This window comes from Sturnira hondurensis, unplaced genomic scaffold (assembly GCF_014824575.4).
Source record: "Sturnira hondurensis isolate 20B ecotype Veracruz unplaced genomic scaffold, ASM1482457v3 Scaffold0020489, whole genome shotgun sequence".
NCBI classification, from domain to species: Eukaryota; Metazoa; Chordata; class Mammalia; order Chiroptera; family Phyllostomidae; genus Sturnira; species Sturnira hondurensis.
Window position 1 is genome coordinate 5,805,975 of NW_028093120.1, and position 24,555 is coordinate 5,830,529.

The 24,555-nt window shown below is 38.8% G+C and overlaps 1 protein-coding gene across 1 annotated transcript in view; it reads left to right on the forward strand.

Annotated features, from left to right (window-relative positions):
- ARHGAP42 (Rho GTPase activating protein 42) overlaps nt 1-24,555 on the forward strand; it is a 251,945-nt gene that overhangs the window by 79,461 nt on the left and 147,929 nt on the right. Inside the window, exon 3 of the mRNA XM_037029702.1 lies at nt 9,971-10,032. Within this exon, the coding sequence (XP_036885597.1) occupies nt 9,971-10,032 (62 nt within the window). The remainder of the gene's footprint in view (nt 1-9,970; nt 10,033-24,555) is intronic.

A 24,555-nucleotide genomic window follows, 5' to 3' on the forward strand; every position in this document is an offset into this window, starting at 1 on the left:
AAGTCATCATTGTTCATGTATATGCATTTCAGTCCACTCTCCTTGGCTGCCAGGTTACATCTATGTCACGCAAACCATTCTCTTTACATTAACAGTGGTTGAACTTTTTTCTGGACACACCTTATATATGTGACTTGCAGACTATTTTTCACACAGTACCTATTGCCTTAACATCAAATGTCACAGGAAGTAACTTCCCAGCACTCCTTCACATTCTGCAAAGGAGTATGAAGCACTCACTCACGCTCCTCCCCTGCACCCAGTCCTGCTACCACTCTCCTGAAATTTCAGTCTCCACTTCTGTGTCCACTATCCAGCTTCTCTTTCCCAAAGCCTGTGAACATCCATCCATTGACCTTGTCTTCTGCAATTAACAAAAAACTTCATAGTAAAAGATCTTTGCTAGAATTCAGACAAAATTTATTTGAAATAATGCAATAGAATGATGAAGTCTGGGGAGAGACCGGCTGGAATCAAGTTTTCGAATTGTGTGAAATTGAAAGGCAATCTTTCTATATTTGTATGTATTCATTTGTTGAAATCTGGCCTTATTTTAAATATATACACACACACATATATACGTATATATTATATAATACATATAAGCCCAGTATATATTGTATGCATGTGTATATGTATAATGAGAACTCTCAAACTACCCTGTACTTTGGCAGTTTCAAAGAAGACGTTACTAAAAGGCCCTTCCTCTGTTCAGAGAGAGTATGTGAAGGGAAAAACATTAGGTATATAGTCTAGAACTATATCTGGGCATCCATTGTGATTTTCATCTTGGAGTCGTAATTCTCAGTTTTAATGTTAATCCTAATCAGTCTACAGAAGCAACAATAGCTCTCTTTATAGGTGGAGTCCCTGGCGTATAGTAGGTGTCTTCTTTTGTGTCCAGTCCGGTTGTTTTTCTAGTGAGGATAAAATAAACAGAATTGAGTATCCAATTAGGCCAGAAAACAATGAAAGATCGACAGTTTGGCCACAGTTTCTGAATCTCAGCCCAAATATGTAGTGTTGAGCAGTGTTGGGACCCACGCTGATAGGCCAGGTCAAAGTAGGGCTCATGTTAGGGCCGGGGTCCCGTGGGATGTCAGAATCCAGGTATCGAGAGATGTGCTAGGAACGGGAGTTGGGGATTTGAAAGAACACTAGATTCTGGTTATAACCCCTCCAGAGAGTTTGTGTAGGGTGGTTAGAGGATAAACAGGAATAAGAAAAAGCAGAATGAAATTGCTTGGTATTAGGTAAGCCAGTGGATTTCGAAGTGGGACTGTCAGTGTGTCTTGTTCAGAATCTGGATTGGTATCTCTAGTCTGTCCAGAGTACTGTCCAGAGTACTGGACAGACCAAAGATGACATAATCGATGGTATTAGACAAGTGATGGAGAAGAGATGAGGCTGTTCCTACCTCTACACAGATTACCTGGTCAACTTCATGAAAGTCCAGTTTTCTCACTATTTTCATTTATACACCCATGTACTTCTTGCTCTTTAATGCTTAATTAGCAAGTTATGTTATAAAGTTAAATAATTTTTCTTTAATCATTATTTATTTTCTAATTTCAGTTGACATACAGTATTAGTTTCAGGAGTTCAACCCAGTGATTTGGCATCATGTAACTTACGAAATAATCATCCCGATGACTCTCATACCCATCTGATACCATTCACAGTTATTAGAATATTATTGACTGTATTCCCTATGTTGTACTTTACATTCCCATGACTGTTCTGTAACAGCCCATTTGTACTTCTTAATCCCTTCACCTTTTTCACCATCCCTTCGACACACTGAAATTCCCCCTTTGAGGGTATCACTTGTGGAGGTGCGAGGGTGGGATTCAATCCCTCAAGTGGTCTGGAGTTGTTCACTGAGTGTACTGGCTCTGGGGCCTCCCAGGAGGTGCAGGCCAAGATCACCTGCCGCCTGGTTGAGCTACAAAATGATGTACAGATAGCTGCTACTTGTGCTGGGCGTGGAGGGACCTGGGAGGGGCTAAACTATGAACCAAAGCTGGCTGCCACTATTGCCTGGCCTGGGGTTACTTAGTGAGAAGGATAGGGCTTGCTGAGACCAGGTTCTGCTTGTTTGATTTTAGGAAACTATGAAGCGTGAACTAAGACAGCCTGTTCGTGTGGAAAAGGAACTGGAAACAGCTGGGGTGGTTCCACTGTTCACCAGAGAAGGGTGAACAGTGGTGACCAGGTTGATGGAGACTCAGAAATGGTGGCTACCTTCTGGCTCTGTGAACAAAGGCTCAGAAAAGGAACAGTGGCCTCTTTCAGTTCTTCTGTCTGGGAGAAAGCTGCCCCTTCAGCTCTTGCCCTGATGCCAGGCAATTCAGTTTCTCCTGGTATGTCTCTGGTGCTCTTTGAGCTGTTGCCTTAGCACTGGAACTCAGAGGGAGTGAGTCTGAGTAAGCCTCACTCTCTCTGGGCCTTAAAAATTTTTATTTATTTACCTTAGAGAGAGGGGAAAGGAGGGAGAAAGAGAGGGAGAGAAACATCCATGTGTGGTTGCCTCTTATGTGGCCCCCACTGGGGATTTGGCCTGCAACCCAGGCATGTGCCCTGACTGGGAATCGAACCAGCGACCCTCTTGTTCACAACCTGCGCTCAATCCACTGAGCTACACCAGCCAGGGCTCTCTCTGGGCCTTTTAAAAGGAACAGCCTAGAACTCCAGCTTTGTCTCACTTAGCCACAACCCCCACTGATTTTTACAGCCAGATTAATGGGGTCTTTTCTTCCTGTCACTGGAACCTGGGCTGGGGGACCTGGTGTGGGACTGGGACCTCTTACCCCTCAGGGGGACCTCAGCAGCTGAGATATATCTTCCAATTTTTATCAGCCCATTCTGCATCTCGACTTCTCCTACCGGTCTGGATGTGGCTTCGTTATAGACTTAGTTGTAAAACTTCAGCTAGATTTCAGGTGTTTCTGAATGATGGTTGTTCTCTGTAGTTTAGTTGTAATTTTGATGTAGTTGTGGGAGATGTGAGTACTGAACTTTCCTATGCTGTCATTGTGACCAGAAGCTAAATAACTTTTTATCACTAAAATAATATCTAATATGCTCTTCCAACTTGCCAAAACCTAGTTTATCTGAATGTAATGCAGTCCATCACAAGGATGCATTAGTGGGCTATGGAAGAAGAATTTAAATGCAAGTACTTGGGGATTTGTTTACAAGATGAATATTTTTTAATTTTAATTTTTAATTTTATTTTTCAATTACAGTCTATATTCAATATTGTTTTGTATTAGTTTCAAGTGTATAGCATAGTGGCTAAATAATCATTTACTAAGGTTAATCTCTTTTTGATTTGTGTTTGGCGATTAAAAAAAAAACTAACCACTAGGGGACATTGCGGCGATTCTCGTTTAGTTAAGTCAAAGATAATTAAATTTTGATGTGTTTTTCTTGCAACTATGAATTCCAAGGGCTGAAGCGTTGGAAAGATGTTGAAATGTTGGAAAGATGAGTGCCTCAAAGTACAATAGTGCCCTGTGACTTTTTTTTGTTAGTTTAGGAAGCAGTTTATTGGTTTCGCAACTGGGCATCTATGGAGCTTGAATCCATAAATGGAGCAGAGAAATCTTATTTGTTGCTGTGGTTCCCAGGAATTAATAACTAAAGTTTGTGGTTCCAAATAATGCCACTATTGCAGTCCTGGTGGACAGACCATGAGTGGGGGTATTATTTGTTACTAAGACACAATAGCTGGTGGGAGATTTGGTATCAGTTTTTATATCACTTTTGTCTGTTTTGTGGATATAGTACTTATTATTCTGGCATATCACAAGCTGATTGTGCTTCTTGCTTTCTTTGTGGGTTAAACTGTTCCCGAACCAAAACTTTCCCTCAGATACTTCAGTTAGTGTGCAGTCAGTACGCTCTCTTTGATCTTTCTAACAGACAAAGAGTTAAAACTCTTCCCTTGCGAGTTCCGGACAGAAACTGGTCCTGTGGCCCTTGCTAGGTCGTTGCATGCCTGGTAGTGTCACGCTCGGTGTCACTCGCCTATGTATGCAGATTCTATCTTTATTTTTCTCTGGCCAGATCTAGAAGGATAGAACAAAGTCACCTACCCTGGTTCATATTCTCATTTAAGTGTCGATGTTTTATTACAGGGGTGGGAAAAAGTAGATTTAAGTACCAGCCATCATTTTCTAAAAGATAAATGAGAAGTAAGGACATGAAATAATGACAGTAATAGTAAGAAGACAAATAATGCAAATAATTAGTGCAATAATTAATGAATAATAATACGGGAGTCAACTCTGTTTCACATACTCACAACTGTAGAACTTTTTCTGCCAACCCCCGTGTTTTGCCTTTCTCCTGCTCTTCACGAGGAGTCGGGGCCAGAAGGGTTCTACAGAAGAGCTTGACAGAGCCTGCGTCTCACACACGAATAGAAAAGTAAAGTGACCATTGGGCCATCACCTGGATTTATAAAATATGATTGCGTTGGTGTAAACTGGCTTTTGTAAGGCTTCATGCTTTTTTTGAGATTTAACTAAGTTTAAGTCCTACTGCTAACCCAGTTCTCTTCTATTTGTCAGCATATCTGAACATCAAAAGTGACACTTGTTCACTCTAATAAAGCACAAAAAAGTGTGGAGATAACACTGTGTATGTTGTGAACTTATGATCTGTACCTTTGTTTATGTATTTATGCTCTTTAGGTTTGAGGAAGGACTCCTGGGAGAAATATTTAACACATCACTTTTTGTTTATGCTATGATGTTGGTTGGATGAAAGTAAGATGTGCTTTCTTAATTCTTCTAGTTGTAAATATCTGTAAAGTCCAAGCTGACCAATTGTGGAAACATTTAGTGGTATAACGCTTAGTACTTAAAGTAGTGGAGTTAGGTCCACAATGAATGGGGAGTTGATTTCTTTCTTCTCTTTTTCTTACTTCCAGACCCTAAAGAGGTTTTCTACGATTGCCACTCAGAGAAACACAGATGCCATATGATTTCACTCATATGTGAAATCTAATGAACAAACTGAACTAACAAGCAAAACAGACAGACTCCTAGATGGAGAGCAGGAAGACAGATGGGGCAGGGTAGGGGGTGAAGGAATTGAGCAAAGAGGAAAAAGGACTTGAACGTGGACAATAGTGTGGCAATTGCTAGGCAAAGGGATGGCTAAGGGGGCTAAATGGTAATAAAAAAAATACAGTGAAGACTAAATTTAAAAAAATAGGGAAGATTTAAGCCTGCTGAAAAGATTAAGTTAGGAAATAGGTGTTTTAGACAATTCAGGAATGTTTTGGAATTTACGATATTGGTACATAGAGAAACCACTACCATACCTTTTAGCTTCCAGGTATAATCTGACTGTTGGCTTTGTGAGTATTTATACTCTCAGGACCTATCACGAGTACCCCTGAATAATTGATTTCTTTGGTTGGGTTTTCCAGTACCACATTATGGAGATAAAAAGAAAAGCCTATAGCAAAAGTTTTGACCTCAGTAATATGTGAAACTGTATTTTTTGGTTGCTCTCCAGTAATCTCGTGATCCAGATGGTCAGGAAGGGAAAAGATTATTGCTGATGAATATGGCCAGGAAAGTTTCATGCAGGTGGCAAGAATGTGGATAGCTAACATAATTTTCCAAACTATCTGGCTATTCGTTTTGTAATATTTTTTGAAGATTAGAGTAAGAGTGGATAGAGCAAATAGACTGTGGAAATGTATTGTTAAACTCATTCATTCATTTAACAATCATCTATTGAAAGCACATTGTGTATTAAGTATTGTTTTTAGAATATTTTTCTCATTAAGTCATGCTCCTGTCATACCACCTGTAATTGTAGGACCAGCTGTTATATTCGAGTTAGTTTGGGCCTCCCAATGAGATAGTGAAATAGTTACTTATGTAAATATTAATATTCATTGATAAAATATGGGACATCACATATAGTTGCTGATAAAAAAGTATTAGAAATTTGCATGTAATACATGTTTTAGGATTTTGCTTAAATAAAGTCTTTGATGGAATGGCTCTAGCAGTCACAAAAGCAACAGCTGGTTGGTATGAGGCACTGTGATGGGTGCTGGGGCCTCATTTTGCATCTGTTTTCTGCTCAAGGTCTCGTGAAGAATAGACTCCCGCCAGTTTTCATAGTCTCTTTAAGGCATTCCTAGGTCCCCTGCACCAGAGATTCTGTTACTGGCTTCTCATCAGTAGAGAGCTCCTGGGGTGCGAAGGGCAGCTTGGGCCTGTCCAGCTTGCGTTAGAGGTTCTGCTGCTTTGAGGTTGGGGCAGGCTGGGAAGGGACTGGCTGTCCTTCAGTCCTTAACCCTAAAAGCCAATCTAAAAGATATTACCTTAAATTACTTTGTATCTGCTTCACAGTATTGTTAAATACTATTTTCTTCATGTTACCTCCTGCTTAATAAACTGTTAATATAATATTTTGACATCTTTATAAGTAAAAAGATTAGGGGAAAACATTAGGCATGGATTTATAAAATTGGTAGGCCATTTTCACTAATTCATGATAGATTTACTGTTCCTTTTTTAAAAAATAGAACAAATGATAAACGTGTATCTTCATTTGGGCCAAGAAATAGATACTTTTATGGAACTGACACTGTAACATTTAAAGAGAAAAATCTTTTTTGAAGTCATTTCCCTGAAAAATTTAAAAAAAGAAAAGAGAGTACAAAACTTGTTAAATTGGGGGCAGGCTCGGAAAACAGCTGGAATGAGAGTGTGTTGCATTGTGAGAAACCAGACGTGTGGTTGCTTTTGCATGCTAGAATTTTTCTCCTTTGACATTCTCATTCTAATCAGTTATTAGGTACAGAGTCTATAAATAGTATTTATATTGGAAACAGAACAGATAGCCAAGTGAAGGAGAATTCAGAATTATTATTTTTGGACAAAGGGGTACAACAGCATGACAAACAGACTTGCCTTACTTGTAATCAAAACGGATTTAAGGCAACTCCACAGTTTCCTCAGAGCAGTAGCTCTCTGGCGGAAGCCTGTGGACTTAGACAGTCACCATAGCAACGTACTGCCTGGGACTTTTAGGTCACCAGTGAGTGGGCCAGTGTTCGTTTTCCAGGTTGACCGAGTGGAAGTTTCCAGGGTACCCCTGCCACTCTAAAGTGAAAATTATATTTTTATTTATTCCAAAAATACCAGGCAGGCTTCTGTGTGCTAGATATTTACTTAACTCTTTGTGGAAATTAATAATGTGTGATTTATGCCCTCCTAGAATTTAGGGCAGTAGGAAACAAAAGCAGTAATAGCATGTTTTATTTTTATTATGTACTTAAAAAGTTATAGATTTTAATTGAACTTAAGCTCTAGCAATACCCTTGCCTGGTCAGGTTGCCCGGTTGGTTAGCACATTGTCCCGTACTCCAAAACAAAAACAAAAAACAGTTGGGATTTGATCCCAGATCGGGGCACCTATGGGAGGCAACCCATGGGCGTTTCTCGCATCAGTGTTTCTATGTTTCTCTCCTTCTTTCTCTCCCTCCCTCCCTTCTTCTTCTTCCTAAAATCAGTAAATGTATCCTCAGGTGAGGATTTAAAAAAACAAACTAGCCATTTTCTGTCTTACTATTCTCCACCACTTAATTCCTGACCACTTTGAACTTTTAACCATTTCTTCCATTTCCTTAAAGATCACAAATATCTCGCTACTTGATCTTTTTTTTTTTTCAGTTTTAGATATCATCTTTTTACTGCTTACTCTCACATATTATATCTGGAATTTATGCTATCATATATGCTCCTTTCCCTTATTCTTTCAAAAGAGCTAAAACTTAATTTTGACAAAATCAATATTTAATGTTTATATTACAGTGACTTTTTACATGTTACAATTCAGCTATTTCATTTATTTTATTACTATACATAACTTTATTTTCCCAGGAGTTAATGATTGCCTTTGTATTTTTTTTAAAAAAAGATTTATTTAGCATCAGGATATTGACCAGTTCTATTTTTTTCCCCTGGGGACACATTTCCCGAAGCCCTTAATCTAATTGCTTCTATCTAAGTAAGATCCTCTCTGGACCTTTTGCATAACCGTTGTCCTGGAACCTGTATCTGTGTTGTCCTGAGAAGGCCATTTGCTTCTCTTCTATATTGGATCTCCTAGTTCTAGACTCTGTATCCTCTTCTCTTGGCTTATTCCCATGTTGTGTCAGAGTTCGTCATCCAGTAGATTCCAAGAAAAGGAAACATGCAGGTAAGATCTCCCTCCCTCCTTCCCTCCCTCCCTCCCTTTCCGATATTTATTAAATAGTTTGGGAGGCACTGAGTTAGAAATCTGGAATTAATGTTGTTTGTTTAACTTTCGACTGTTTCTGTTTGTATCTTCCCCTTATTTTCTTAGCTTCAGGAGTACCTGCTGCCTCGATTCCTATAGCCCAGACTGACTTACCTCTTGGCTTCTTTCTCGGTAGTCATGTATATTGCCTTCCGTCACCCCAAATTTGGTTGACGTTTTTTTGAGGCTCGCCAGCAGAGATCTTCCATGGCAGTAGATGCCTGCCAGAATGATGATGGAATGCTTTCCTTACTGAAAGCGCAAAAATGTGTTCTTATGGACTCCAGTTAAAATTCATATATTTAACTATTGTCAAAACTGGGTTGTGTTATGACATTGATAGGGTTATTTTTGAAGAAATTAAAACTTTTAACTTTTAAAAAATGGATTCTTATTCTGAGGCTGTTAATGCATTTATCAGATTAATCTGAGTCTCCTAGGTAATCCTTGGATTTCTGTTATGGTAACTGAATGATACCCAAGGTGGAGTAATTTAGGGATAGAATTGCAAACCGGCTTAGTTTACTGTAAGTCTAGCAGTTCTGAAGAGGAGAAAAAATCCTAGAGGAGAGTTGAAAATTCTTAAATGGAAAACATTCTTTCTCTCTCTTAATAAATTCTGTCGATGTGGCTTTTGATTTGTTTTCTTCACTTGTCTTTATTGCAGGCTTTATGCCAGACTTACTAGACTGGTCGCACAGAATGTTTTCAAGATTATTGTGTGGGAAGGAAGGGGAAGGGGAAAGCCTGAGGAGCAGGGATGTGGAAGGGAAGGCTCAAAGCTGAAACGGAAACCAATTGATCTTACTTGTTTCTTTAGTATTGTAACTAAACATTCTGATTTTAGTTAATAATTCCCATTAAGCATAAGGTACAAAAGTGAATGTGGATAAATTCCTCTTTCACAATTGCTGTTTGGGACCATGCATGTTTTTAAGGAAAAGGCTACTGTAACTTCTTTTTTTAAATTTTGGTTTATTCTTTTAAAGTTGCTGAATACTTGATCCTTTTCCCCATGCCACAGCAATAGAGGATCATATAGTTTTCTAAAGTGGTGCTGGTCAACTTATAATGTAAACGGGTCACCTGGGGATTTTATTAAAATGCAGATTCGGGGGTCGGGCCTGAGAGCCTGTTTTTCTAAGTTCCCAAAATGCTGATGCTAGTGGTCATTTGACCACACTGACCAGCAGAGGTGTAAACTATGGTGGGTATGGGAGGAATACAGAATCCATTACACTTCTAGAAAGCAGTCAGTGGGAGACTTTGCATTGTATTTATTGCTTCTTAAGATTTAATTTTTTCATTGTGTGTAATATTATGTTTAGAAGTGACTCCAGTACACTTTTATTTATCAATGTGTGAGTCATATTTTAAGTACATAAACTATATTCCCCTAGTGTCTTTAAAGAAAAACATATTATACTTGGTATGTGCTTAACTTCAATTTGTAGCACACAAACATGTCTTACCTATAGCTGCTAGTCGTTGCCATTCTGTTGTGTATAGTGTGTTATGCTTATAAAAACGTAAGCGTATAGAATATAAACAGATTTATAAGTAGTTTATTATAATGCATATACCTATGCAGTTAGATATTAGCAATGAAAAAAAGGTTAATGCTTCTTTTTATCATTTGTCTTCTAAATAGCTCAGTCACTAAAAGAATTTGCAAGACTACTCATCACAGTAGAAGAAGAAAGGAGAAGACTGGTAAGTCTGCCACTCATTTCTTAAAGATGCTTTGTTTAGATAAAAATAAGAGAAAGAACAGACCTTCCAAAGTAGGCTTAGCCATGTCAGACCTTATAATCTGATGCATGTACTAAATGTTAGTAAAAAAATTGTATGGTTGTCATCAATTAAGATAAGCCATTTCTATTTATTTCATTTGCAGATGCAAATTACATTCATTTTGCTTTCCAGTTAATTTTTTGTGAGAGTTAAAAGTATTGAACAAACTGCCACTGAGAAACCCATTCTAACTGAGCAAACTCCTAAATAACCTTACTGTTGTAATAAAGACATATTACAGATGTTCAAGGCAGTTCTTTGCCAAGGTGTTAGCAGGAGACTCTTTTGAAAAGGCCACGTTTGAGTTGGGTATTGAAAACTGGATGGATTTGCTGGACTGGGAAAAAAGGGCAAAGCACTCTAGGTCGATGAACTAATTTTTGTGACAGTATCAATGCTTGGTTATTAGCAGTACATTCGCCCATTCACAAATATAATTCTGTAACCATTGTGTTCAAATTCCTGTGAAGGCCCCTGTCTATGACATAGTCTTCCCATGTGTATATGGTAAAAATAGTTTGATACACCCCCAAAATTGTTGTCAAGCGTCTGTATTAGCGCCTGGCACATAATAAATGTTAATTATTTATTAACACCTGGTGGTGAAGATGCTGATAGTCAGTTACAGTGGAGGTTACACACTTCTTTAAGACACCATCTTTGATTCCACTGTACTTCGCCATCCTGTCAGAGGATTGCATGTACACGTAAAAAACATAAGCGTGGACCAGATGGGCTAGAAATGCAGCACCGTTTGGCATCATTTTGCTAAGTGGGTAAGGGAGAGCAATTTGAGGAGGATATTTTTAAGGTGGCCTTGACTCATAGGAAACATTGCCTGAGCCAGGGAGGAATCACAGAGCGAGGATGTGGCCATCAAAGAAACGAGCCTGAGTAGAGGCTACAAGGTAGGAGAAAGCGCTGTATATGTTTGTGGATAAGGGAGATAGTTCTTAGAAGGTATTAGTAGAAGATTGGTAGTTTTGCCCGTATGTGGGGTTGAAGAGCTGGGCTAAGAAGTTTTGGTGTTTGTTACAGGCTGTAGGATAGTTGCTAGAAGTTTTTGAATAGAAAATGAAAGGATAAATATGGGATTTAAGAGTAATTAATTTGGTGGCCATGTTGACAAAGAGGTAAGCTGTGGAAGTAATATCGGGAGAGGCTGTAACCATATCTTTTAGGAAACATCAGCCTACCCGGGGTCTGGTCCCAGTATCAGAGCAAGCCATACCGTATGATCCATACTGGATACATGTAAGCCATTATGGGAGACTCACTGATGCATTCTTGGGAGGTCAGAAAAAGATTTTCTGTGGAGGTGACTTTGATTGGAGTCTTGAGGCTAAATAGGACACTTTTAAGTGCTTTATACATAATGCTCACTCCAACTTTCTGAGGTTACACAATTGAAGTCCAAGTTCCATGGGGAGATGTGGGTAGTATGTGTACTTATGACCCAGCAGGGGAGGTGCTGACAGAAACAGGGAAAAAATGGTTAGAGATATATGTAAAGAAAGAGCTGGAAATGGCATGGAAGCCACGGGAATACATAGTTCTGGGTTGAGGGAGGGTGTGATTCAAATCCTGTGCAAATAATTCAGAAGGGTGATAAACCAACGAGCATGAACTGTAATTTTAGAAAAATGCATTAGTTTGAAGAATATGGGAAAGTATGTTTTCCCCATGCAGGGAAAAGGGAGCCAGAGGAATGTTCTTATAGCACTGAGGAGACCTATAGGCACCAGGGGAAAAGCTCTTCCTCTGAGCTGGGAGAAAAGGAAGAAGGGGCTGGTTTCAACATAGAACTTTGCACCATTGGTTGGGCAGGGCGGCGATAGTGTTAGGAAGGAGTGGTCCTTTGCTGTGAGAGGAGTTTGCAGAAATAGTTTAGAGCATTTGGGAACATGTATATAAGAAAATTTTCCCTGTTATACAAGAAAAAAGAGACTACTAGTCAACAGTAGTCACTGAAGTTAGACATTGTAAATATGTCAAGTAAAGACAAATTATCATGCCTTCTCACAGATTTGTCTAGCAATGTGCAGAACCTTGGGCTGTGAGCAGTAAGAGCAGTTAGGAGGTCAGATTCAAGTTGGTGGTTGGCAGACAAAGACATGGTGCTGGATTATAGGGGCATGGGTTTGTGTAATAGGACAGAAGGTCCTGATTGAATACAAGGATAACTGAGATAGGAGGGTACTGAGAACCTGAGGAAGCAGAAACGGCGAGCACGGGGAGTTGTCTCGTGTGTTCAAGGCTCGCTCGGGACGGAGGAGATTCTAAGAGAGGACATGGACGTTGTGACCAGGAGTGAAATTTGAATACTGAAGTTTGCAATGGAGCTGGTTTAGATAATGAAGTTAAGATGTGGCTGAGCAGGAAGGCAGGCCTCAGGAATCAAGAAGGCAGAGCTCAGAAGTTCGGATGTTTTCTTGAGCAGGATCTTGAGACATCCAGTATGATGACAGGATAGAAGACCATGGACAAGGAGAAGAAATGGGGGGGGGGATGGGAAAGGGTGTCTTATAAGCAGTGGAGATGGAGATTAGATCACTAATTCTTGGTGTTTCAAAGATCATCATTTCTGCTTTCAGCTTTGTTTCTCATGTTGGGGTATGAAGGACATTCTGTGTTTACGAGTGAAGTCATATTGAGGGTTTTGCTTGTTTTTCCTGTTGTTTCAGAGAAGGTCTGAAATAAAGAATGCAAAATAATGAGAAAAATCTTTATAGATAAAAGCCTAATAGATTGCATTTCCACAAAGATTCTATAAAAGTAATCTGTAAACCCACAAATCTAAATATTGAGTGAATTAATCAATACTTCTAGTCATATGATGTTACTACAACTGAAGGAGTAGCTGGTAGCAGATTTTATATAAAGATGTGCTGGAGAGTTAGTACTTCATTTTGGAAGTAGTGAATCCGGAAAAGACACTGGCATTTGGGCTGCCTGTCACTACCAAACTTAATAAGCAAAGACAGGAATTGAACCTTTATTGGCTTTATTCAGATGGCCATTGACCCGAGAAGATGGTGGGTTCCTACCTTAATAGAACATCTTGTCTTTTCTTTCCAGGCCAAAGTTTTTATAGCAGGGCATAAACAAGGTGTGGTGAGGGGTTTTGAAATTCAGGGAGGAGTTAATTGGATTAAAAAAAAAACAACTCGAACATTCTTGCCCTGGGTGGGGTGGTCTTTAGCTGTGTCCTGGGCAGTGGTCATCTCACTGGGGAGTGCAGTGGCTCAGATAACCTCTCGAGTTGCTTGCAGTCCCCCTGAGGAACAAAGGTGGAACTGCTTATGGTCTGGAGTCAGGGTGGATCACACCTTCAGTTCCTGGAACAAAAGCTTTTACATGCATTGATTACTAAGCTTATTAGCTATCACTTAAACTAAAATCTTCCAAATCTTAAGTCCCTTATTAGTAGAATATTTTCAGTCTATATACTAGGAAAGTGAAAGGAGTTCTGTAATTGATTATAAAGCCATTTAATCAATGTTTTTTTCCCTAGTGATAAATCATGACATATGTTGTTGAATCTGACTACAACCTGTGTATGTCAGAATAGTAACTAAAGAGAAATAAAAGCTCAAGAAGATGAGAGAGGACTCTTAACAGTTTCAACAAATTCTCATGTCTCTAGTGACTTACCACAATTGGTAAGATGGATATATATCATCAGGGTAACATAAAGGCTATTTGCAGAAAAAGAGCCCAAAGAAACATTGACTTTTTTTAAAAAAAAAAAGGAATTTCCTTTTACCTTCTTATTAACTTTGAGTTTTAAAAAAATGCAAAGGCCTTTCACCTAAGGCCAAATAAAAACGCATGTTTCTAGCGCAACAAAAAAGTGGTAGGAACTACTTCTTCAGTTACTAACAAATGCTTACACACCAACAGAACCACTGAAAGAAGCATGAGATGATCCCTTGAGGCTTTGTGGAAGATGTCTGGGTCACCTCTTGTTATTTGTATCAAAAACCGAGTTTTTGACTCTCTTTCCTCCAAGGCTTTGAACTTCTCATTTCCTTTCCCTGAATTCCTGGGACCACACTCTTCCCCTGGTTCCTCCCGTCTTACCACCCTCCTTGTTCTCCAGCCACAGGAGCTTCTGTTTCTCCTAATTTGTCCCTCCACGCTTCTTTTGGACTTAGACCTCTGCATTTGTTGTGTCCTTCCCTCGAACATCCTGATCCACATCCTCCCATTGGCTGCATCTTGTCCTTTGGCCTCTACCCCACACATCTCCCCTGGGGGCCTGCATGTCCCTACAGCCTACATTAGTCCCTTCTAGTCCGTACATATTGTGACAGAAATAACTGTTCTTGCAGCTTGCATTCTATTGGGAAAAACCAGGCATTAAACAAATTATGTCTGATGGTGGTTAAATGCTGCAAAGAAGAAAATAATGCAGCTCATAGATATTGCCATCATTTGAGGTGAAGAAGGAGCCGGGGAAGAAATAGTTTAAAAAAATGAGTCTCTTTAGATGCCTACTGGATATCTAAGTAACCTTATCTAGGGAGCAGCTGGATACAGACGTCTGGAGGGTTCGGGATAACAGATGGGACTAGAGATATAAATTTAGAAGTTGTCAACATGGAGAGGGTATTTAAAGCTGTGGGGATGTATGAGATCACCCAGCCTGCATGTGAGAGCAGACGGAAGAGAAAAGGTGGGAGGACTGAGCCACGAGGTGTGGGAGTCCAGCGTTTGGCTGGATAAGATAAAATCAACAAAGATTTAGATCAGTAGGAGAACCGGGAGAAAGCTGTTTGGACAGCTTGCTTGGGTCCCATGGATTCACTTCCCTATGGCAGGGTTGTAGGACGATATTAAATCGGAAAAAATTACAGGGTGTGGACTCAGGGAGTTTTCTTCAGGAGAGAGGTTCCAAGTTATCTGTCCACCCTGTGCTACTCCTCTGCTCCTGCCTGGGGGCCCTTTACTCTCGGAGCACTTTGAGTCCCTAATCTTGACAAGGATGTGTGTGTGCCAATGTAGTTTTTGTTTGTTGTGTTGTTTTGTACCTACCAGTTTTGTACCTACCAATTATGCTTCTTATTCCCTGTACCCTTTTCACCATTCTCTGCCCTTCCACTCCCCGCTGATAACCTCCATGTGATCTCCATTTCTGTGATTCTGTTCCTGTTCTAGTGGTTTGCTTAGTTTGTTTTTTCTTTTCTTTTTTTTAGGTTCGGTTGATAGTTGTGAGTTTGTCATCATTTTACTGTTCATATTTTTACTATCTTCTTTTTCTCAGATAAGTCCCTTTAACATTTTATATAATAAGGGCTTGGTAATGATGAACTCCTTTAACTTGACCTTATCTGGGAAGCACTTTATCTGCCCTTCCATTCTAAATGAAAGCTTTGCTGAATAAAGTAATCTTGGATGTAGGTCTTTGTCTCTCATGACTTGGAATACTTCTTCCAGCCCCTTCTTGCCAGCAAGATTCCTTTTGAGAAATCAGCTGGTGGTTGTATGGGCACTCCTATGTAGGTAACTGTCTCCTTTTCCCTTGCTGCTTTTAAAATTCTCTCCTTATCTCTTATCTCTCCTTAAATCTTGGGTGATGTAATTATGATGTGCCTTGGCGTGTACTTCCTTGGGTCCAACATTTTTGGGACTTTGAGCTTCCTGAACTTCCTGGCAGTCTATTTCTGTTGCCAGCCTGGGGAAGTTTTCCTTCAACTAAGTTTTTGATTTCTTGCTCTTCATCTTCTCCTTCTGGCACCCCTATGATTCGGATGCTGGAACATTTAAAGTTGTCCTGGAGGTTCCTAAGCCTCTCCTCATTTTTTTGAATTCTTGTTTCTTCATTCCATTCTGGTTGAATGTTTATTTCTTCCTTCTGCTCTAAACCATTGATTTGAGTCCCAGTTTCCTTCCCATCGCTGTTGGTTCCCTGTACATTTTCCTTTATTTCACTTTTCATGGCCTTCACTTTTTCCTCTATTTTGTGACCATACTCAACCATTTCTGTGAGCATCCTGATTACCAATGTTTTGAACTCTGCTAGGTTTGATCTGACAGGTTTGCTATCTCCTCATTGCTTAAGTCTGTTTTTGGAGTTTTGATCTGTTCTTTCATTTGGGCTATATTTCTTTGTTTTGGCTCAAGTGTTATGTTGTAAGGAGGAGAGCCTTAGGTATTTGCCAGGGCTGGGCAAGCCACCTCACTGCGTTGTGGTGTTGTGTGTGGGGGAAGGGTCAGAAAAGGAACAATGCCTCTTGCTCAGCCTTTGTCCTGCTTTCAGCCACCTCCCCTGTTACCCACAAGCAAATTGAGCTCTTCTGGTGCTGATTCCCAGGTGGATTTGTGTACATTCTAGGACCCTGTGGGTCTCTCCAAGAAACTCTCCTGTGAGGCTGGGCGTTGCTCCCACCACAGCAAGCCCCACAGGTTTTTATAGCCAGCGGTTTTAAGGCTTTCTTTTCCCTCACTGGAACCCTGGGTTGTGTGGTCTTACTCCCCAGTTGTTCCTCCCAATTTATCCACATGCAAATGTGGGACCACCCAGTCTGCTAGCTGCCACTTTCCCTGCCCTGGTCTGCTAACCACAACCTCACCCACCTGGTCCTCCATCCGCAGCCTTTACTGTGTGTCCTCCCTGCCCTGCTGCCTGTCTCCGCTCCTCCTACTGGTCTGGTGAATGTTTCTTCTTTAATTCCTTGGTTGTCAGACCTCCATAGAGCTTGCTTCTCTGGCAGTTCTGGTTGTTCTTGTTTTTAAATTTGTTGTATTCCTTCTTTTGGTTGCACTAGGAGGCAAAGTATATCTACCTGTGTCTCCATCTTGGCCAGAGTCTATTTTTTCCTTCTAAATACTCAGGTATTGAAAGTGCTATCCCGAAATGGGCTAGGTGTCTTGTAATTACTTTGGAACAAAAAGTCATGAGAGACTGGGAAGAGAAACTTATAACCTTAGTATTTACTTCCTTTATAAGAGTATTAAAACTCCTATTTTCCTTTTTTGTACTTTTTTAAAAGCAGAAGCAGAACTAGATAAGAGTTAATAGGGGGCAACATCAAAATGGTTTTATAGAGCTTTATTTTTTAATAAAGGAAAAGTGTCAGAAACATATGATTTGGTTATTGATACAAGATTTGGGGCTGTTATAAGTTTCAAGAGATTTAAAATATGTGTATCTGTGATGCCCAGTACATTAGACACTAGTCATTGGAGGCTATGAGCACCTGAAATATGTTAAAAATATAATTCAAGCCATGTGGTAAGTATTGGGAAGCACTGCTGTAGATGGTAACAGCTGATCCCAAGCATTTCCAAGGTACCAGGCACAACTACAGTAATTATGTATTTTTAACTATACAGTCCATCCCTTACTATATCAAGGCTCACTGATTGTGGCTTCACTGTATTGTGGGCTTTAAAAAACCTGTGATACAGTGAAGCAGCAATCAGTGAACTGCAATATAGTGAGGGATGACTGTATACCTCATTGGTGAGTACCCATATAGGACTTTATGTGTTGTTAAAATTACGTAGGTTTAAGACTGTAGAAAGTGTTTAAGAGCATATGAAGTGTTTATAAGAGTGTGGGGAAGATTAATAAGAGAGTGGGACAAGTTTATAGGCGCATGGGAAGGGTTTATAAAGTCTTAATATATAAATAATAAAATAAATATAATGCCGCTACTTCGCGGGTTTTCACCTATTGCGGGGGTCTCTGGAATGGAACTCCTGCGATAGGTGAGGGATCACGATAATACTTTCACTGCACAGCAGCTCTCTGAGATGTAGGCTATTAATGTACCCATTTTAGGAAAGAGGAAACGCAAAGGCATGCAGATAATGTGCAGTATGCCGGGGTTTGCACGCAGGTTTCGGACTTCAGAGCCTTTACGTAATCCATAAGGTACCAAACGAAGACTGCCTTGAATAAAAAGGGTATAATAATAATATCATGCTCTATTAAGTGCTTTAGATGTATGCTTTCAATATTTTACTAAAAATAAGGAAGAACACAGACGCATTGTAAGTATTGAAATTAGATTTTCATATTCTTGATCCTTTCACCTTAAAACAGGCACATATTTTATTTCAGCAAAAATTTAATCCATCAATCTATTGACAGTTCCCATATCAAATTTTGGCATGGGAAAGCCCAAAATGTTGAGTAAACCTATTTTAAGTCTTTCTTACCCCGTCTTTGAACCAAGAATTCTGAAATGGAAGAATATTTTAAATGTCGAGAAAACTGCATGTTCCTATTTCCTTTGATGAAAGATTTTTTGTTTAATCTTTGCCATACATTTTGGCATTGCACATATGCCAGCAGTACGTAAGTGCTCTTGATTAATTCATGCTTCCCGCATTGATGTTTTTATAAGCTTCAGTACAATCTATGAAGAAATTTTTGTCTCAGATAAATGAAGCACAATCTTTTAACATTTCATGTGCATAAGTATGGGTTATATTTCTGGTATGTCTTAAGTTGCCTTTTATTTGATACAAACTTTAGGTATGCTGGCCTGTTTACCAACATCTTTTGTACAGTGATTTTACTTCAAATTTAAAAAAGAAACATCACAATGTTCTTGATGTACAAAGTTCCAGTTTTAACATGTATTGAATAATAGGGGCTTTCCATGATTTCCCTGATTCCCAGTTATCTGGTGAAATACTATGGTAGACTTAAGAGGTGGCAGATCACATTGCTACTACAGGGAGTTTTATTTTTATTGGTAATTGTCTTAGTATTTATTTGTATTTTTTAAAGTTTGAAAGGGCTTTTATATACTGTATTCTTTTTTGGATCCTTACAACAATCTAATATTGAGCTCAGACTGTGAATGTATCATTCAGGAAAATAAATTCCACTAATGAGTGACAGCTGGAGCCCTGGCCAGGTTGCACAGTTGATTGGAGCGTCGTCCGTACACCAGAATGTTGCAGGTTATTCCCTGTTGGGGTGTTTGCAGGAGGCAACTGATCAATGTTTCTCACTCTTATTTTTTTCTCTCTCTCCCCCCATTCTTCTCTCTCTTAAAAAAATCAATAAAACATATCCTTGGATGAGGATTAAAAAAAATGACAGGTGAGGATGTAGGAATTAGTGTCCGGTCTTTAGACTAGACTTTCAGCTCTTTGTTCTGTCATATCCAGGGTCTTCCTTTTTTACTTAAATTTTAAACACGTGGAAGACAGAGGCCTGACCTCTTTTGTAATTCTTTTTTATTCTTGTACATATTAGGTGTTCAGAAAACCATCTTGGTTGTCCAAAACTGAGTGTAGCATTTAGTAAGGCATATGAAAGAACAAAAGCTGGTTGTTGAAAGTTATTACCACTTCCTGTTTACCTTTTTTTCAGATTGTTTGTCTAATAGGCAAAGAAATTTTCTTTGAATAAACATTTTTAGCATATAGAATTTGAATAAGGTAATTGCTGGGATTTCAGAAAAGACTTCAAAGTGTTCACATTTGTGATTTTTTTCTTTTGATTCTATAACTGAAGAAGGACCCTTAGTAACAACAAGAAATGTCTTTCAAAATTCTAAAAATGTCTCCGAGCATACCTCAACATAATAAAAGTTATATTTGAGAAACCTACAGCCAACATCATACTTAATGGGCAAAAACTGAAAACTTTCCCAGTACTATCAGGAACAAGACAAGGATGTCCACTTTCACCACTTCTATTCAACATAGTATTAGAAATCCTAACCACAGTAATCAGACAAGAAAAAGAAATAAAAGGCATCCAAATTGGAAAGGAGGAAACAAAACTGTCATTGTTTGGGAATGACATGATGGTGTACATAGAAAATCCTATAAAGTCCATTAAAAAACTACTTGACCACCAATTTACACCATACACAAAAATAAATTCAAGATGGATAAAAGACAAATGTAAGTCGTGATACCATAGAGCCCTAGAGGAGAACATAGGCAGGAAAATCTCAGATATCCCAGGCAGCAGTATTTTCACCAATATGTCCTCTAGAGCAAGGGAGATAAAGGAAATGATAAACAAATTGGGCTTCATCAAACTCAGAAGCTGTTTGGCTAAGAAGAACATCAGCAAAATGAAAAGGGAACCAACCGTATGGGAAATATATATTTGCAAATGATACCTTGGTCAAGGGTTTGATCTCCAAAATATATAAGGAACTCACATGATTCCCCTCCAGGAAAACAAACAACCCAATTAAAAAATGGGCAAAGGACCTGAATAGACACTTCTCTAAGGAGGACATATAGAGGGCACAGAGACATATGGAATGATGCTCAGTATCACTAGCCATCAGAGAGATGCAAATTAAAACCACAATGAGATACCACTTCACACCGGTCAGAGTGACCATCATAACCAAATCAATAAACAGCAAGCGCTGGTGAAATTTTAGAGAAAAGGGAACCCTTGTGCACTGGTGTTGAGAATGCAGACTGGTGCAGCCACTGTGGAAAACAGTATGGAATGTCCTTAGAAAACTAAGAATGAACTGCCTTTTGACCCAGCAATTCCATTGCTAGGACTATACCCTAACAATACTGAAATACCAATTCAAAAGAACCCATGCACCCCAATGTTCATAGCAGCACAATTTACAATAGCCAAGTGCTGGAAGCAGCCTAAGTGCCCATCAGTAAATGAGTGGATCAAAAAACTATGGTACATTTATAGGATGGAATACTATGCAGCAGAGAGAAAGAAGGAACTCCTAATTTTTGTGACAGCTTGGATGTGTCTGGAGAGCATTATGCTAAGTGAAATAAGCCAGGCAGCGAAAGACAAATACTGTGTGTTCTGTCTTATAAGTGGAACCTAATCAACAAAACAAACAAGCAGAATACAACCAGAGACATTAAAATTAAGAACAAACTGACAGTAACCAGAGTGGAGATGGGAGGGGATAATGGTGAGGGAGGGTTGTCAAGGAACATCTATAAAGAGCACATAGACAAAGCCAGTGGGGGTAGGATTGAGGGTGGGAAGTGGTAGTAGGGGGGAATGGAGACAACTGTACTTGAACAATGAAAAAAAAGAAAAAATAAATTTCTCCAAAAGGGCCGTGAAAGGAAGGGCCTCCCCGTAGACTGTGGTGCTAATCTCCTGTCATATCAATATTTATAATGTAAAAATAAATAAACACAACAACTATCCCTGAATAGATTTGATGTAGCAGTCCGACAGTGAAGCCTATCCTGGAAAGTTGCCTTTTAGTCATTTTGCTGCTCGTTAACTAACACTCTACCCCAGAGCACAAGGGAATAAAGGAGATAAAACTGAGACTTGATTTTCATGCTTCTTATTAGCTCCTGCAGAAGGGTCCTTGGAAGGAAGCCTGTAGTCTCTGCAGTCAAATGAGGTCCGTGTGCTGGTGGGAGTTCTGCCGTCATAGCTAGCCATCTGCAGAGGGACCGGAGTGAGCGCTAATTTTAAAATGTTTGGATTTTTAGATACCATTTTCCTTAACATTTGAACAGGAATGTTTTTTCTTGTGACACCATTCCCACAGCTGGTCTTTTATGGGTATATATCAAATTGCTGGATTTAAAGATTTGTAAATGGGTACGTGACAGTAAACATCCAGTCTTTATATTTTCCTGTTTCCCAAGACCCCTTTATTTTTTTAAGCTTAACCTCGACTGTATGGAAGGATTTAAAGGGAACTTTTCCACCAGATAGTGCTATTTTGAAAGCAGTCAATTTAAAATAGGACCCTTGAACAAAAAACTTCCACATTCTTTTTTTTTCCTCTCAAGATATAAACTGAATTGCAAATGTCTTTTTCAGTTTGTTACTTTGGCATGAATCTTTGGAGGTTAAGGTCTCCGTCACTCATGCCTGAGAATACTCACCGGAGCAGCGGGAGCCTGCCACCAGACACAGCACCTGCGCTCGCCATCTCTCTCGCCCACTTCTAGTTCTTTTGTCTTCCTGCCTTTGCCACTCATCCCAGTTTTATAGCCTCTACTTTGGAGTAAAAATTGCATATCATATTGAAATCTTTTCATTTTTGCCTTGGAATGTTCAAAAATACATTTACCCGTTGGCATCAGCCATCATTTTTCATTGGTACAGTTTGGGGATGTGCTGGTCTTTACTACATGTGTAAATCATGCTTTGATTGTGTGTGTGTGTGTGTGTGTGTGTGTCTGAGTGTTTTAAAGCTACTTTGATATAAAAGGTAAATATATGTAAAGTCATTGTGTAACCATCCCCCAGAAGATTTTTAAGACCTACATGCAGCACTTAATTTTTAAGGACAGAGTAAATAAACCTAAGTGTATATAAAGTAGACTAGAACACAGTAGTAAAAAATATTATGAAGGGAAATGTTAATATAACAAAGCAATGGATGGTTGGAAAATATCAGCTGATCAGCCAGACATTCAGAAATAAGAGGTTGAAGTATTCAGTGAGCAAAAGGTTTTTGTCTTTGTGAGTAAATCGTAGTCATAATGCCCAGGTGCTATGGAAGGAAGTGAGAATCTAATTACTATTAAGATAAGATAATTAAAGATTTTTAATTAAACTTTTAAATTTTGAGGTACTTATAAATTCACAGATAATTTTAAGGAATCCTGTGTATTATTTGCCCAATTTCTCCCAATGGTAACTTTTTGTAAAATTGTAATTGCTTATTACATTTTACTTTAGCTATAATATTAATTAAAATGACCCATTATTCATAAATTTGCTATTTGACTTAGCATCAAAATTCTTGGAAAACAAAAGGCTCACTCATAGTGGATTCTTGTCAAAATGGCTTATTGTGTGTCAACCAGGACTCATTCGCAAAGTGAACAGAAAATTGGGTGGCAAGACACTGAGGCGTCTCATTCATCTCTGGAAAGGCTCATACCGTGTATGGGCTTTAGGCACAGCCACTTCGTCATCTCTGAGGCCTCTAAGAAGTTGTCTGTCTTTGCCTTTCCTTTACTTATCAGCTACATCTTCTTAATTGGCTTCTTCCACTTGCTAAGTCACAAACATTGCCTCTATACTTGACAGATTGTTCGGAGGGAGGGTGTGTGTCTAGTTTCCCATAGTAAACTTAAAAAAAAAACAAAAACACAGAAACTTTTACAAGGGCTCTGATTGACCCAGTCAAGTTCACTTAAAGACCCTTGACCGGTTGTTACCCAAGGTCAAGGGAAGAAAGTATGTTGCTTGGGTTTCTCTGATTATCAGCACTTTTTTTCAGAAACAAAGGAATTATTGTGATTTGGATAATCACCCAACTGTTGTCTATTACAGCCTGGTAATGGCCTTAAGAATTTCCAGTTAACATTGTCATTTGAACAGAATGTTATGATAATGAATTGCCTGAAATTTTGCAGGAGTTAGGAAAAATTATATTAATTCATCCAGACATTAGAAGCATTCACTTTAAAAAACAGGAATCGAAAAAGAATTTGTACCATTACTGCTTGAATTCAGTATTGTTTTGAAGGATTTCTGGTCTGTGGAGTGAAATGAAATCAAAAGCATAAAAGATCTAAGACTTAATTTTGTTTCCCCCCGTATAAAACCCTAAATAATCTACAGAGAACTTACTAGTAATAAGAGCCTAGACAGGTTGATAGATGTAAATAAATTTATGGACACCACCTCAAAAACTGGCTACAAAAGAATAAGATACTTAAGAATAACTCAACAAAGGATGTACAGGGCTTTTATGCGTCAATTACAGTGTTCTATTTTAAGATATTAAAGGAGAACTAAATAGAAAAACAATAGTGAGTTGGTGCAAAGGGATGATTTCTAACCAACATTCTTCCCTCCCACAACCATACTAAACAACAGAATTTATTATAACAACTAACTCACAGATATCAGATTAATTTTTTACTGGTGTAGTGGTAAACCACGGGCTGTTCTTGAAGATAGTTTATTTCCCTTTCCACTTGGAATATATGGTCACCCTATAAAGACCTGACTTGAATCATATTTCCACACTTCTTGCCAAACCTTGGGATCTTTAAGATATTTTCAGCAGAAATACTGCTGTTGGAAAAACTGATGTACTCGTCATTTGTGTAACCCTATCTAACTACCTTGGTGACAGAAAAGTGCTCTACATAATAATTACTGTACTTCTGTTTAATTCTCTCATGGCAAAATAAATTATCCTCGCTGATCTGAGACTTTTAATTCTGTTCCCTTTATATTCCACCCACAGTATAATTTCTGCATGTCACATACAACAGAACACTATGTAAAGGTTGCAAATAAGATGTATTTTCCATAGTCAGCATGGAACCAGAACAGAAAGTTGAGAAAGTCTTGCTTCTAGTTCATTGTCAACATCAAGTGAAGCACCAAGCCTCTTGGGATTTCGTTTTCTTTTTTATAAATGAAAAGTGTTCTGTGTTTCTTAGACTATAAAGTGGAAACCACTAGCAATGTGTTAAATATTAAGAACTATGTGAAGGAATGTCTTACATCTTAATAATTCCATATTTATT